Raw genomic sequence first — 17,485 nt, 5'->3', positions numbered from 1 at the left:
GTTTGGATAAGATTGATGCTTCAGAGGGATCCCCATTTCAGGTGGTGGGAAAATGAAAGCCAAAAAAAAAAAGTGGGACAGAGTAACAGTGGAGGACAAGGATTAGTTCCAACTGGAGCAGAGAAGCCACAGTTGTCCTCTGACTGCTTCCTGCTGCAGCTATGGGCCGACAGCTCCTCCATTGATCCAAGGAGACACTCAGGCCTCTAACCTGCTGAGTGCTCAGTTCCAGTGAACAATGGAGTTCAGAGCGTGTCAATACACCATCCTATTGAGTGCTCTCCGTTTAGCAGCAAGATTGATGAGGTTAGGGCTCCCAGCTGGGGAGCCAAATGGTGTCAAAACCAAGGTGTTGCTTTGGACAAACGGCCCCCTCTCTGCACCGCCACGCCAAGAGCCACTGGCACAAGGAAGCAAATTTAAATGCACACGAGGTTCATGCCAGGGTATGCAAACTGAGGGTGGGTGTCGTTGGGACTCTTCATAATGCAGATGAGAATATGAGGCTAGGATAAATGATGCTTTGTAGACAGGAATGCACTGCAAATCCCCCAAGACACTAAATGATGTACAAGTGGATTTATTACAGTGGGTCCCTATAAATCTAAGGATGGCCTGAACTCCAGGGAGAGGTTAATGGATTACAAAGGGATGTGGTATCGAACCTTCGAGAAGTTTATACACCTCATCAATATGTGAAATGCTATTGATCATTCAGACCTTGATAAATTAAATTCATACACTTGACAATGCAGGGCACTAGCTTGCCACCCAAAGGAAAGTGGAAATTTGACCCAGCCACAGGAAACAGGTATAAAGTAAAAGTCACGAGTCCAAATCTGTTATTTTTCTCCCACAACATTCACCTGCTGTGTTCCGATTGCTTGATTATAAAGAGAAATCAGACGCTAGAGGAGAACTCATTATCCAAGATTCTTCAAAGAGTGATTGTAGATAGCAACAACTGTGGTCAGGAAGAATCTTCTGCGACGTCATTGCTTTTTAATGACGTGCAATACAGCTCCCTGCAAAACTATCCATGAAGAGGGTGCTCAGGGTTGTCCATCATGATTCTTAATCTTCGAAGCATCCTTCTTTGTACGATAATCTCTAAAGGCTCCAGAACAGAGCCTGGTGCTGCTACCCCCGACAGATGATGGCAGTAGTCCTGTATAATATGCAGACTTATGGGATAGAACAGGTCAGTTTCTTAAACATGTGGCTAGTGGCAACCTGCAAGCGAGTCTTCTGGATCCTCACTTAAAACCGTTGTTTTTCCCTTACAAACAGTCAATTTGAGCTTCCAATTGACTGTTTTTGATTAAAAAAAAAAAAAAAAAACAGACTAAGGAACAGCCTGGGTAAAAATATATATAATTTAAACACTTTGTATGTAAAGTTATGCTGACAAAATGTATTAATTTAAATACATGTAGCAACAAGTATAGAATCGAGCACGTTAAAAGTTTTTTTTTTTTTTTTTTAAATAAATATGTACATTGGAATCATTCTTCAGCAACGTTTTGCAGTTTTGAGTTATGGGTATTGCTATACACTGAAATCTGCAGTTTAAGTGTGCATTGTGGGTAATTTTGGCTATGTTTGACTGCAAATACAGTGTATATGGATTTAATCACAGACCGTTTTTGTGTTTGTGAGGGTGAAACATGTTACAGAAGTTCCCCGAATGGACTTGCTTTTGTTGAAGGAACAGGATTTTCTTGACTGTAAGGAACTGAATCCGACAGTGTGACTGGATTAAGGTGGAATAAATTTTACTTATCTGGACTGAATTATAGCAGGCATAAATAATTGCATATTCATTTTAAATGCTTCTAAATAATTATATAAATATACAGCTGGTCGCATGTCTCACGGCATCTCTGCCAGTGAATACTTTTAAAATACCTTAAGCTTAAACGAAAAAAAAAACAGCTTTCCTCAACATCTAAAAATACTGAAAATATTGAAACATTTTTGAAGGTGGTGTTTGTGTGCGTGAAGCGGTAAACACTGTTGATCAACCTACAGAAATAAACAAAGGTTTAAACGTTTGAGCTCAAAATGCTTCACTTAGTCACTTCTGGAAAGAAAGCTGAGAAAATGGAAATGGTGGAAGTCCCTGCTTGTCATGGTTTCAGACCACTCAGCAGAGGATGAGTCAACGTTTTACAATCAATACACACATCTAGCAGCCTGCTGTTCACATCTGTATCTGGAGTTGCATTTTAAAGACGTGCAATACAGCGCCCTGCAAAAGTATACATACTCCTTGGACTTGTCCTTTTTTTGACACGTCACAACCACAAAGGTTTATGTATTTTACGTTACAAACGCAAAGGAGTGTCTCGTTTAGCGTTTTTATTCTTTTGCAAATAACCTGAAAAGTGTGTCATGCATATCATCAGTCCTTACTGAATAAAATTCAACCCACCTAGGTGGAAGAATCTGTTAAAAAAGGACAGATATGTCTGTGGCAGATAAGACCAAAATCGAACTTTCTCACACACATTGAAAATGATGTGTAAAGGAAAACCATCAGTGAAAACCACCTTGAGAAAAAAAAAAAAAAAAACTTCCCACATTAAAAGAAATGGTGTTTGCAGCATCGTACTGTAGGGAACGGGAAGTTCTTCAGAGTTGATGAGGATGGGTGGAGATTAATGCTCCAATCCTAATAATTCAAGAGGAAAATGGCCCCGTGTTGATCTATCATACAAACCCTGACATTTTTTTTTTGTGTGGTTGTAACAAGGCAAAAATGTAAATAGTTTCAGGGGTGTGAATACTTTCACAAGGCACTGTACAGTATATATAGTAAGGGATGACAATATCAGAAACATCTTGTAGATTTAAAAAAAAAAGTGTCATAATTCTCTTCATATTTTCAGCATTTTAAATTTAAGAATAGTAGAATATCAAGGCATGTTGCAAAAAAAAATGCTAAATAAAAAAGTTCAGTCTAATTTAAAATAACTAAACCACAGTTCTCGTGGTAAACCAGATTTATTACAGTTGTGGATTCATTTTGTACAATGTTTAGGAGCCCCCCCTCAAAAAAAAAAAAAAAAAAAATCAAATACATAAAAAGATTTTACATCAAACATATTACTTAACAGGACCAAACACAATCTGTGTCATTTCTCTACGCATAGGAAAGCCGTGTGATGGAGGAAAAAAAGAGGCTGGTATCCCTTCTTCTCAGTCATGGACTCTTCTTGTTAGCTTCAGACACATTGAGTAATTCAATAAGTCAAGTATTCATTTATTACTTTCCTTTTCAATCACGGGGCATTTTTTTTTTCACTTCCCCATCCACCTCCACATCGAGAGAGAGAGAGAAAGAAGAAAGTAATACCGGTTCTGCAACTTCCATCTGTGGCAGCGCTTTTGTCTTACTGCAGCTTAATTACAAAATATTGTTGCCGTTTTCTGTAAAGATTACTCACTGTGGGAGGCCCTACCTAATTTGGACCGGAGGGTTTGTCACAGAAAATGATACGATGCAACTGGGCTTCCAGTATTAGATTTCCGCTTTTAGCCTCCTTGACATTTCAAGCTGCATGAACTAATACATCTGTTATTTGTTGATCATTTGATTATTAACATACTTCACAAACCAAATCAGCTGCCCTGCTGGAGACGCGGATATAGCTCTGCAGCAGACTGTCTGGGCTTTTTTTTCCTCGCCTGACTCGCGCACTAACGCTCGCAAAGATGCGGGATTCAGCCCTCGGTGAAAAAGGAAGGCAAGAGAGAGAGAGAGAGAAGGGGGGGGGGGACATTTATCTTCCCCCCCACCTTCCTCCTCTGAGCATATGAGCACTCTGACACCTGCATGGAACAAAGCCCGTCATCACATTCTAATCTCGAATTTCAGGGCTTTTATTTCACCCAAATGCCACCCTGCTGGCCTTGTGAATTATTGACAGACTGACACCAATGCAAAAGGACACATAAAAGAGGCTAAAAGCTTCAGCCCTGGAAGAGCTTGTCCTCTCCTATTGCCATCAGCATGGAGAGCAGCTCGGCTAATGCTTCGCAGGACGCTGGCCGTACACCTCCAGACCGAAGCGGCATCTGCTTTCGGAGGAACGGATGGGCGGCTTTGGTCTGAATCAGGCCGGTTAGAAGGACGCCGAGGCAGAGCTGCCAACCATCTCGTCAAGTCGTTTAAATTAAAAGCTAGAAGTCAGACACGGTTAGTATTACACGGGCGCCTTTTAAGCTGCGGTGATTTTACTATCTATCGTTTCTCCACTCGGAGAGACCTCTACACGGGATTTGGCTTTGGATGCAGCTTGATTTGCGGGATCAAAAGTAAATCGTGGGACGCCTTTGACGCCCGCGCCTAATACTTATTTTGATCAACATTCGAGGAAGCAGAAACGGGAAAGGGGAAGGTGAATTGAAATCAAAACTGTAAGAACTGAGAGGTCCGTGGAGAAACGAGGGCGGGATGAGAAGTGAGCGTTTGTGTGCTAATCAATCTCGCTCTCGTTGCTGGCACCCTCAGGCCGCCTCAGTTTGTCCACCTGTTCATTAATCTGTCCATCTCCGCCTCGACGATCCTGCGTCTGCATGCTCAGAACATCTTCCTCCTCCTCCTCCTCCTCCACATGGGTAACATCATCCTCTTCGTCATCCTCCTTCTTTTCCTCCTCGCCCTGCACCTCCATGCGGACCTGGTCTAGCGGCGGTGTTGTGCAGGCGTCTCCGTTTATACTGTGGGCTCCGTCTGGCCCCCCCAGCGCGTCCTGGGGGCTCTGGTGTCCATCTTTGACTGGGGAAGAGTTGGCCGAGTCGTTACTGGCGGGGGAGATGTCGCTGCTGCTGTTGGTGTGGCTCAGGGAGGGCAAGGCGGTCGCTGAAGGCGATTTCAGAGGGATCTGCCATGAAGGGATCTTAGGAATAGCAGGAGTGGAGGGAAACTGTCTCCTGTGGGGTTGAAAGACGAACAAAAACAGGGGAATTAAGTTAGCCTGAAGGACAGCTTCATCCAAAACCTCATTTTGATCTAAATATATGGAGTTTTTTTTTTTTTTTTTTTACAAGGTTATAAACCAAGAGTGGGCAACTGCAACCACAACACTATAAACACCCTGTAAACACAATTAAATGTTCCCTATTTTATCAGGTTTCACAAAATTCAAGGCCCCTTACTCGGACTTTATGTGATAGACCGACTCAAATGCAGCGCGCAATTGAAAGTGGATAGACAATAGACGGCCTTCACAAATATTCACAAATAAAATGTTCTGATAGCCTGAAAACATTGTGTACACCCATCTACAGGATTATTTAGAGAGGAACACAAGTCAGCGCCGGCGCTCCGCACACATGCATCATGCACCGCGCGTAGGGCACCAAACGCCCGGGGGTTGAGCGGAGCAAACAAGGTCCTGAGTTGATGAATGGGAAACGGCTTGGTAACTTAAACGTTGCCACTACGATAGTCACAGCTGACAGATATGTCATATTTATGCAATTTCCCTTTAATGCCGTTAATTTTTTTTAAATCGCAATTAACACGCATGCTTCTGTACGTTTTGGGTCTCGTCTGCACTGTAGTTTGAATGTAATTTTGGTTTCTGTTTCAGCTGTTTCTTTCGTTTCTTAAAAAGTTGGTGACACAGCTCCACTATGTCCCCCCCCCCCCCTCCTGTCCACCTCTCTTACTGGGCACGCTCAGTGCAGCTGCGCCCCTTAGTAGCAGCTGACAGGGAGAGAAACAGGAAGAACACATAAGTGTTTTTTTGCTATTGTAGACAAGAAAGTAGCATAGCATCATTTTACATGCAGTTATTCACCCATGAAGAAACACTACACTTTGCTGAACAAATACAAAAACATGAAAAAGTGCAAACGTAAAAAAGACACGAGACAGGATCCCATTGTTCAGTCTGTTACATCTGTCCTAATTCAAAAAGTCTGTTAATCTTAAATGATATGGAGAAGTTCTGCAAACCTCAAACAGCAGTTTTGGTTTTGATGAGCTCCTCGTGGAAAAAACAAAACTTGTCATGAATATATGGGCCAGTTCCCTCTGGAAAATCAGACCATTTGATGTTTTTATTGGTTTGCATCAAATGGAACATGTGAAAACAGCACAAAAAAACAACAGTCTTATTCTAACAGCACTTTATAGAATGAGTCTTAGTTCTTTGTTACACTACCAGACAATTACGGAACTCTAATTTTATTCATTATATTTTATTTGTTTCCTCATTTCAATCCCACTTAAAATCTGTTGTTTTTGTTGATTTTCCTTCATGATGGGGTAAAACACAGTTACCTTGTGTGGACGTATATGCACCATTGTTGAGACAAAGTTAGCTTAGCATTATATCAAGATGTTAATTTCTCCTCTTATTGCAACTGTTTTCAAAACTTTAATATTGAGACCATCTGACCATCAAGTCTGACCAATTTAGCAAAAAAAAAAAAATAAATAAATAAAAAATGGCTAGTTGAGACATGCCCCAAAGGAGTTGTAGCTATAACTGCAGCAAAAAGGTAGATCCACAAAGCATTGACTCAGGAGGGTTGAGCACCGCAGTTTTTAGGGGAAACATCTTTGCAAACTAGGGCTGGACGATATAAATAAAAAGCATATCCACAAAATAGGAATCATATTGATCGATAACGATAATTATCAACAAATTCAGAACATATATTTTAAGTGCAGTCCTGCCCATTTTGTGCTGTTGCTTAGAGACCTGTTTTTCGATACAGAACACACCAACACTGAATTCAAACTCAACCCTTTATTCAGGCAACTTTTTACCAAAACTGCAAGTTTTAAAAAATTAAAAAGAAAGCGTGCTTTCTGAACTCTTTGAAGGGGGCGAAGATAGGTGACGGAGTGTTCCTTGGTCTGCGTTGTGATTGGAGGATGTAATGATTGTAATAACCTACATGATAGGCTAGAATGCAAAATGAAACCTGTTCTATTGAACTTTTAATTGACCCTTTTTTTTTTCCTACTATGGATATTCGTCTATCGATCGATATATCATTATTGAATTATCGTCCAGCCCTATTGCAAACCATTGATAATTTTCCTTCAACTTAACGATTAGGCACTACTTTGTGGTGGTCTACCACAGTGGTCTCTAACCCAATCCCTAAACGGTTCTTAATACGTTTAACTCAGGATTATATGCTCCACAGGAAATTTCTGTTTAACAGACAAGGAAAAAAATCTCAAATTGTGGTTGAAAAATAATAAAATGTCCAAAGAGCAATGTCTTGGTGTCAAACGTATCCAAAATGTTTTTGTTAGGGGGTGCAGCGGTGGCACAGGGGTAGAGAACGCGGACCACGTTCGGAGGCCTCAGTCCTCGACACAGTCGTTCTGGGTTCGGGTCTGGCCCATTTATGAGCGTGTTTTCCCCCTCTCTCAACACGCTCCCTCCACATTCTTCCATCAGCGATGTCCTCCAGCAGTGCCAAAGCTGCCATTGTCCCACAATCACGCACACCTTTAAGCAACTACTTAAGGACCTGTATGACTGTCTACACCTTGGCCGCCGTAGGCATCATCACGCCTGACTTGGTGTGAATTAATCTGCTGATCTGCCACCGTTTTTTATTTCCCCCCTCAGTGAGAATGAAAGGGCCACTTAGATAATTTAGATTTGCATATTGTGCTCCTTGATGGACAGGCCGTTGCACATTTACATCTACACATGACAAAAACGGAAGTCAGTTTACAGTTTAGATCCAATTGAGTTTGTTTCCCTTAAACATTGCTTCGAAGCTTCTTTCATTAAAACGACTGAATGGAGTTATACTTCAGTGTATTTATGTGTGTTTCGCCACTTTGTAGTTTGTTATTGTTGACTGAAAAAGCTGCCGCGGCTGTTGCACGCTTTCACGGCAGGCCAAACGTTTGTGTGGATTTCCGAACACTTTGTGCGTCAAACATTGCGCCACAAGGTTTTCTGTTCATAGCCACGGCTCGTACCTGAGACCCCAGGTGTGTACTAAGATCCTCGACTACACCTTTACATTTTAACAATGCAATTCCTAGGTACTACTTTAATGACGCTAGAGTATTTCCCCCCCGCAATAGCCAGATGTTCACCACACCTTGTAAAGGTGCTCCACGTTTGTTTTTGTTTTTTCCTCTAATTATACAGAATGTAGTTTTTAAGATCAAAAAGATGTTGCAGTTTGGAGACCATTTGAATCAGTAGAACAGAAAGGTAACAAGTTTAGAGACAGATGGTAAGCCTTTATTTTATGATTCAAGCCTTTGAGAGGAAAAAACACAGCCAGAGTGGGGATGAAGTTAGGAGAGCAAATGACAAAAGGATTATTACTGATTAAAATCTACGAGAGGAGGGGAACAAAACATGCTCAACCAGACAGTTCTGAAGCAATTTATGTCCTTGCTGGTTTTCTGATGTACACTCTTACTTTAGGCCTCATTATAGACACGGACGCATAATCATGCATGCTAATCGACTCAACTGAGCCGGGCTATGTCTGATTAGGAGGAGTAAAAATTTGGGAAGGCGAAAAAGAATACAGCGAATGTTTATCACAATAGTAAGATTACAATGAAGTCAGTTATTAATGTTTATTATTTTAAAGTCAAATTTGACTGATAATTGGTTGTTTTAAGCTCCGAGCGGTGATGTTCTTCTCTTTTTTTTTTAAATACAGTCATACTTCCTTCTGTACATGTCTATTAAAAACTCGGCTGATCGCTGCAGTACGAGCTCAGTTGTTTGTAAAGTAAAAAAAAAATATGCAATCAATTTGCAAAAGCTGAGACGTTGTGTTTGTTTGGCTTATGTATTTGATTGAATCAAAGTTTATTGCACATGCAAAGGCCTTTCAAGTACAAGTGAAGTCAATGACTTTAAACATGATATACATGTTCACTGGGTGCGAAGAAGTCTAAACTTATAACGTCCCATCCCTTTTCCACATATTCTGTAATATTTCAACCTATTTGCCAGAAACAAGTTGTGCGTTAACAGAAATACATAACTCTAGATTGCCCTATGGCTGCTCTGTTCATGGAATTTCTTTCTGAAGTTTAAACTCAGCCCTGCAGCCATTACAAACATACTTTGACGTTAAAACCTGTTTCAGACAAGCACTGCGTTTAGCTGATTTGAAGGAAACTGAGAGTTCAGTATGTACAGTATTTTAACAACCACCTTTATGCCCTTTGTTTACATTTTCCACAGCACCGGCACAAAGTGAGCTGTAATAATGCTTGTAAGTCATCCTCAGCACAGCTTTTGTTTTCACATCAACTTTGTATTAACAGATAAGGTTTGAGCAGTAAGATGGGTCTGAATTTGATGACTTGAATTTTTTTTTTTTTTATGCAGCGGCCTAATCTCACAGTTAAAAGACTGCTGTAAGATTTGATAAAAATGTTGATTTTTTTTTTAACCCCCCCTCATTTGGGAACAGTTGTTTCAAACATTTCCTTTTTAGACGCCATCTTGTAGGCCTTTCCTGACTCATGACGACCGACACACATCTGCCTTCCTAAAATGACTCAGTGGAGAGCTGTCTTATGTTTCCTCAGAGTAGGAGTTTCCTCCCTCATTTCTGCATTTGCCCCCTCCTCAGAGGGGTAAATACAAATGTCAGTAGTTCAAAATGCTGATCTACTGGGATTTTCCTGCACAGTCACCTATTGGGTTTACAGTGAAAGGCCCACAAAAGAGAAATTATCCAGCAGCAACTGTGTGGGTGAAAATGCCTCGTTGATGTCAGAGGCAAAATGGAGGCCGACGTGGAGATGGAAAAAAAGGTTATCAGTAGCTCAAATAATCGCTACAACCAATATATGTGCATTACCAACTCCACACCCAACACGGAAAACACTGAAGCTGATGAGCAGACTGGAGTTGCGTGATAGCAAACTGCTGTTAACTGTTTGTGCAGAAGATCAAATGTACCAATAGAGCACCTTAGGGATGTTGAGGAAGCTGTGGATCAATGGGCACATGTCAATGTGCCTTTGGGCAAGGCACTCAACCCCAAGTTGCCTCCGTTTCAGCGTGTTTGCTTATTTGTGAGTGTGGCTGGGTGAGTATATCTTCAGTATAAAACTACTTTTAGCACTGTGTATGACTGGAAAACCTCTACACACGTTCAGTCCATTTACCATGAGGTGGAACTGGAGATTCACCATCATGGGTCTGCAGTCAACAAATCCGCAGCAACTGTGTGACGCCGTCATGTAAATATGGACCAAAATCTCTAAAAAGTGTTTCCTACACCTTGTGGAAACTACGCCATCAAGAATTAAGGCAGTTCTGGTGGCAAAACAGCCCCAAACCAGAGCAAGGCAGATGACCGAAGGAGAGGCCTCTTTTGATGTAAATACGAGTAATACCATACTTTATGATTATGAATTCTTAAACCCAAGAAGTTTTGTCAAATGCAATAACCCTTTAATCTAAATATTCAACAAAAGAAGTATCAGGATGGTCTCTCTTTCCTGACATTGTTATACTGAGGAGCTAACAGAGCAGTCTGATTTGTTATTAGGAGAAATAGACATAAGTTTGGCAGTATATTTGAACTAATCCACCATCACCCCAGTACTGAAGCTGTTAGAACATGCTGTTAAGTGCCAGAGGGAACATATCACAGGTCTAAACTGAGTCACCAGGTCAGAAGAAGGTTAAAGCTAACGTTCTCAATTTTGCCAATTACACATCAGTAATATGACCAATTGTACCTCCAAATGTAAACAAACCGTTTTACCTTTCTCATTTGCATAATTTGGATTTCTTTATCTACTTTTTGGATGCTTAGAAAAATGCAGTGATGTTTTAGTTTGTATCACAAACTTCCATTTGACACTTTATCACAAGCGGATGGACACTGGCAGACAGTTCAAATGGACTGCATTACAGGAATCAAAAAAGGCCACAAGCAACGCGTCCTGACCCTTACACACGCACACACACACACACACGCACACGCACACACACACACGCACACACACACACACACACACACACACACACACACACACACACACACACACACACACACACACACACACGCACGCACACCTGGCTGTTTCATGTGACAGGGGTCTGGATAACTTTGTTACCTGCTGAGCAGTAAGCCCTTCAAAGAGGCAATCTCAGCCTTCAGCTCTCCCACTGTTTGGTTGTCCAGGATGCGGTTGGTTGAGGAAGATGTCTGTTGGAGAAGCCCCAGAGAGACACAAACACCACCGTCAGCGACACAGAAAGACACACGCGCACTGTTCAGGTCACATGTACGGTCATGGCAGCAAGTCCCTACACTGCAGGCCCTTTAACAGATCAACCACATGAAATATTTAAAACGTACTTAGTGAAAGGACAGGGTAAGTAAACAAATATGGCAAATGCAAATGCTAAAAGCCACATGTTTTCCTGTAGTCAAGCTATGAGTTACCATAACAACTTAGCAGCAGCCGTCTGGTGGAGCTGACAGACAGGAGCGCAAACATGCCCACTTCAGCCACCTTTCTCAAGTAAGGAAGTCCTATGAGGGTGAATCGGGCTGTTTTTACATAATTTTCCATACTGCCCATAAAAGATTAGGTCTGGGTGCAGTGCTTTGGATAATGACAATGGGGGGGAACAATGGGCACATTCATGAAGAGAGGCCAAAGCACAGCAGTGTGTTTTGTTCTTTTTCCCTTTTATCAAAGGTTTGAGTTGTCACGCACAGATGAATACACTGGCGTAGCATGAAACGCTAGAGGGTATTATGGAAAGGTATTTGAATGGCAAATTACTGTTAAAATCTAATGCAGAACTTTTCTTTTTTGGTAAGGAATGACTTATACTTTATTAAAAGAAGAAGCGGCAAAATGAACGTTTTCACAAAAGCCTGAGCAGAAAAGTCAGTGAAACATCGTAACAAATTTACCATCAGCTGCTCTAAAATGCGCCAGACTCCTGACAATCATGAAGTGGAAAGAATGTGGCGCCTGCAAACATTGCAATTTAAAGTTTTATGCCAGAAAAGTACCAGTAACCAAAGAGATGCAAAATTAATGAGGTGTCAGATGACAAATTATCAGTAAAGTAAAACAATACACACAAATATTTACTCAGGATGCTCCAAAAAAACAGATGGTGACCAGAATGGGACAATTTTGTGGTTGCCCGGCCCTGATTTTCTAGGTGGAAACTGAAACTCCAATCTTTTTACAATCCGTCAAAGCACCATAAATTTGTGCTACCAAGTCACAGTACTGACTAATTTTTTAAGTATCAGAACGGTGTTTGATAATGGAGTTAGAGATGAAAGAAGAAGAAAACGTGTAAGAAGCTTCTGAAAGGAAACTGTGGGCTGCTTCCTCAGGCTAACATGGAATTAGATCATAGCAGATAACAGGAAGCTGAAGGTATTACAGTAAAGTTGCTCAGTTTTATCCTTTTGAGTCGTCGAATGTGGTCTGTAATGGGGCATGCTTGGTTGATGAGCCTTTTAGAATCAAGAATTTAAGGTAAGTATTCGCTTACTCTAGAGCAGGGGCCTGCAATCTTTACAGTCTAAAGAGCCATTTTGCCTACAGTCCACTTGAATTAAACTCGTTCAGAGCCGCAAATGTACCTGGCCTTTTGAAAAAAGACAAGTTTTAATTTTTGATAAAGATCTACTGTAGGAAATATGTAGAAAATATATAAAATACTGGCACTTTTAGAATCACTCTGTTGTGAAAATTAAAAGCAATTATTCCAAGAAAAAACTGCTAAAACTTGCATTTATTATTATTACATTTAAATACCATAATAAAAATATAATTTGTAGCCAACGTTTTTAAGAGTTACTGTGGAAGGTCCAAAGAGCCACTTGCGACTCCAGAGCCACAGGTTGCAGACCCCTGCTCTAGAGGCAAGGCAAGGCAAATTTATTTAAATAGCACAATTCAGTACAAAGACATTGCAAAGTGCTTTACATGATTAAAATATAGCAAAATAAAACAGAATAAAAGCAAGTAGGAATAAAATGTATATAGGAAAAAAGAACAAAAAAGTGGTGATTCAGTTAACTAGAACAGTTGAAGGCAATCCTAAACAAATGTGTTTTTAATCTTGATTTAAAGGAACTCAGGCTTTCCGCACCTTTACAATTTTCTGGAAGTTTGCTCCAGATAAGTGGAGCATAGGAACTAGAGGGAATTGGGAGTCGGAGGTTAAAATCACAGTTCCAGTGCACACGTGGACACATTCTGGATCAATGAGCATCCAAAAGCAACTATCTTAATGTTACTTTGTTTTGAAAAAACACAAAAGGCGGCACCTGGACACATTATGGTGAACACATAAGGTCACATGCACTGCTGCACCACGCCCCCTCTGCACTTAAAGGTAAATGCCTTGAATAGATGCCCCTTTTACACAGGCCCTACTCTAATTCACTCACTCGGTTTCACATAGCCGGCTCAACTCTATTCTACTCTCGTCAGTTTTCTACAGACCCGGTAAGGCCCTAGGGCTGGGGAAGGCTTAAGCGCTACCTCCAGCCATCAGTGTTGTGCACTCTGCCGCTCATAAGCATTTCTGTGTCACATTAACACTTTAAAGGAATCTAAGAGAAATGAAAAAAATAAAAATAAAAAGTAAATAAATCTTCATGAATTAAAACATAAATAAAACAAAAATGCCTTATGTATTATTGTATATGCAACCATGTCTTGAATATGAAATTAATCGCCTTTAGATCTCCATAAAGAAAAACACATTACCTGTAATGCTAACTGTGCTAACCTCAACATAATATGTTAAAGACCATTTAAAATGTCTTCTTGGTAATCAATCTGAATAGTAACTGATCGATCATGTCAGTTACAATTAAATGATTTAACAATCTGACATATAACAGTGAATAAAAGCTTTTATCTGTAATATATTGCCACGTGTTTAAAAATTAAATAATTTTTGTATCTTTCCTTGAAAAGTAATTGGAATAAGCTAAAATTGGTCTTAGGCAGTCAGAGATTTACTAAATCTGATGGAAGTATCTCTAAGATGTACTGATATTTTAAAGGTCTACTCGGCAGTCTAAAAAGGATTCCAGTAAAACCCTCCATAATCAACCCTCACATTTTGAATGGATTAAAACGAGCAGGTTTTAAAACGTTTGTGAAACGATGATGTAGATAACTGCATTTAATTCCAAGCCTACTCACCGAAAAAAAAAAGCACAAACGCATAAATGAGCTAGTCGACAGGCCGACGAGACCAGAAGGGATTAGAACTAGGCGAGGGAAAAAGTGGGATAAAAGAAAAGTAAAAGCTGTAATTAAGACTCTCCTGACTCACCAGAGGAAGCTTGTTAGGAAGCGTGGACCCCCTATCGAGGGGAGGGGGATAACTTGGACTCTTTCGCTTGTAATTAAATCTAAGAGAAATTAATTGAATCACATCTGAAAGGGATCAGACTCATTTACGGCGGATGGAGGGAGGCAGAGGAGGAGAAGTGAAGACGAAGGATAGGAGTTTTTCTTTTTTTGGGGTGGGGTGGGGGGCTCTTATCGGCTCCTAAACCTCTCCGATAAGGAGCCATGTTTTAGAGGTGGTGCATTGGAGGCCTGCTAAAGACACTCTTATTACAGCCGTCACCTCATTAGAACCATCTTAATCCCTCCTCTCCCCACGGCACCCGTATAATAAGGCTCAATTCTGCTTCTCCCTCGTTTTTTCTGGAAAAAAAAAAATTAATAGCTTTAAAAGGCAGAGAGGGGAAAAATGGCTAAGATGCAGAATCACTTTGATTTCTAAAAAGAAATAAAACGTGACCATATCTGTATATTTATGTCACCCGGCATAGAAAAAGAAGGCTTTCAAGCAGACGTGTTAACCACCATCTACATTTATAATGTGCATTATCTACAGAGTAGCACCATATAATATCTCACATCAAGGCTTGTCACACAACACTAACTCTGACATATGTCTTATTAAGTCTGAAGAAACCTAATTAAATGTTGGGCCAGGACTGGATTTCAGCTCTGAGATACATTATGTCAGCCTGGATACACACACATTGTCTGAGGATCATGTGTTAAGTGCACCGGGTGCTTGGGCGAAGGCTGCGAGTTGGGGTATCAGTGACTGTCGAAGATTGAAGAATGTCGAGTTTAAAAGGCCCCGCTTGAGCGTGGACGAGTATCCAGCAGGGCCACGTTAGTGTGAAAGTTGTGATGTTTAAGCAACAGCTGAGGAAAATGGTTTAACCTCTGCTGTTAGAAGAATACAAGGCACCTGTTAGAAGATGCTTTTGATGAGACTTGTGATTTTACTGGAAATATAAGTGTTTTATATACTGCATGGTTGTAGTGACTGATTTGATTTCAGCACTGAACCCACTACAATTTTTCCCCCCGAAACATGAGTTTTCTAGTTAGGAAACTTGATTGTTGCATTGTAGAAAAGATATATTTTGCATGTAAAAATTTTTTCATTTGAGTTCATTTATTACATAATTCCTTTTCTTGTACAATGACCGCATGTCCATAGAAGATACACAAAGCCACCTGATTCTTTTTCTGATTGTTAAACTGAGCCACTTTCTTGGATAAAGTTGATATAGCTATTGTTGCAATTCACTCTTGGTACATTCCTTGTTTTTGTTTTCCATAGAAGGTACTCCTTACTTTCTGTGTTCAGCTGTGTGCCTATTTTATTGACAGAGCTGTTGTTGCTGTAAACTTTAGGTTTTTGCTTTTTCCTTCCAACCAAATTACTCCTGACTCAAAGCTTCTCTGTTTGGCTGTGTCCCCCTTCTGGACAGTGCCGCTGATGCAATAACTGCTGTCATTACACTATGTGCACTCTCTTTGTTTTTCTTTACATAGAAAACACTGCTTAAGTCCTTCTGTGTTACGATGACTCTCTTTCCTGGTCAAAGCCATTGACGGAGCCCTTGATGCCATTGAATGGGATACTCTCATGGTTTTTCTTTTCTACAGAAAGGACTCCCTTGCTCCAGACTTTTAGCATTTTTATGAATCTCCTTGGTTCTGCTGAAGGTTTAATCCTGTTAAAAGGGAGAGGTTTCTTTCCACTGTCGCCACATGTTTGCTCAGAAAGCAGGATGGCTGCAAAGTTAATGATGGGATGCCACTGGCTGGGCTTTCTTAGTTTTTACCACCTTGCATTATGTTATCAATTGAATCAACTGCAATGCACTGTTATTTTGAATGACTTGGACTGAAAGAATGGATGGAAGAATCTAACTGCATTAGAACCTAATAATGTGATTTGATTGTACAGGAACTTAATGCATTTGAACTGAGCTTAGACAGAAATGGATCCTGTGTAATCATATATGAATCTGGCTGGTTTGTCTTGTGAAGGGGCTTTAGTGCCTTGTGGTGAACAGGTAGGGGTCCAAAAAACTGAACTGAATCCAGTTGAATGAAAAAAAACATAAGCCTTTTCATGTAAAAAACAAACAAACAAATGTGTGCTTAAATTTAAATGTTTGAATAGATCACGCTGCACCGCAACTATTTAAAAAGCAAAAAAAGACAAGAAAGTCAGAAAGCTAATCTCTCTCTCCTTAATGTTGGACTTTTGCAAAAACCTAAAAGCGTTATGGCTAAAGGGCGGAGAACAAACTCCTATGCACCTTGTGAAAAGCATCATGTGTGAACTAACAACGACAAAACAAATGAGCCAACCACCCAAAAACAAAGAAAAACCCACACACTATCAGAGAGGTACAGCCTATTAAATCATCAACCACCAACGTGCGGCCAGACTGTGTGTTTTTACTGAGTAAATACTGTTCGCAGCAAGACTCCCCCCGTACTGGTTTAAAAGCATTGTAACTAATATGTCTCGGGTGGGTGCCTGGGTGTGATAGGGGTTGGCCTCTTTCTGCTGGTTGACTAAGTGCTTCGGGGGAAGAAAAAAAAGGGGGGAAAAGAAGAAAATATATTTTATGAGCATAGAGAGAGAGAAACACATAGCACTAACTCCAGCGGCATCCATGAATGGCAGCACATCTGGCTAAATGAAGATAAATGCCTTTGGACTATTAGCAGCAAGATAAGATCTTTAACAAGCCTTGTTTAAGAGAGTCTGAAGGCAAATTAATTCACGGTTGTTCCGCTGGCAGACAGTATGTTTTTGTGTAGCACATGTATATTTATGATGGAATTAGTTTCATATGGAGTTCCCCAGAGGAGTGTTTTTGAGTAGAAACACTGGTACAGTGCAATTGATTTCACTCTATTTATGCTCTTTCCCACTGGCACTTCATCTTGTGTAAGCAAGGAGGCGTTTTCTAATCTTCTGTGTAGTATCCACTAATAAAGAGAACGATCAGCGAGTTGAGACGGCAGGGCAAACACAGTTAGCACGCAGATTTGTAATGATAATGGGGTAGAAACAGACTTGGCGGTGTTACATCAGAGATGGATTTTCCGGAGGCAGATCTATCTGCAACACTTGTGTGGTGCACAGAGATGGAGAAATCTGTTGTT

The 17,485-nt window shown here is 40.5% G+C and overlaps 1 protein-coding gene across 2 annotated transcripts in view; it reads right to left on the bottom strand.

Annotated features, from left to right (window-relative positions):
• Nucleotides 1-4,134: 4,134 nt before the first annotated feature.
• The window catches only part of pex14 (peroxisomal biogenesis factor 14), a 76,960-nt gene continuing 63,609 nt past the window's right edge, over nucleotides 4,135-17,485 (bottom strand). For both annotated transcript variants that reach the window (XM_012873476.3, XM_021321986.2), the window contains exons 8-9: nucleotides 11,102-11,193; nucleotides 4,135-4,938 (exon numbers count right to left, since the gene is read on the bottom strand). In XM_012873476.3, the coding sequence (XP_012728930.1) occupies nucleotides 4,482-4,938; nucleotides 11,102-11,193 (549 nt within the window). In that variant the 3' untranslated portion in view covers nucleotides 4,135-4,481. The remainder of the gene's footprint in view (nucleotides 4,939-11,101; nucleotides 11,194-17,485) is intronic.

The sequence above is a fragment of the Fundulus heteroclitus genome, chromosome 1 (genome assembly GCF_011125445.2).
Source record: "Fundulus heteroclitus isolate FHET01 chromosome 1, MU-UCD_Fhet_4.1, whole genome shotgun sequence".
Lineage (NCBI taxonomy): Eukaryota > Metazoa > Chordata > Actinopteri > Cyprinodontiformes > Fundulidae > Fundulus > Fundulus heteroclitus.
The sequence above is the reverse complement of the archived record's forward strand: the minus strand, read 5'-3'. Positions and strand labels throughout refer to the sequence as shown.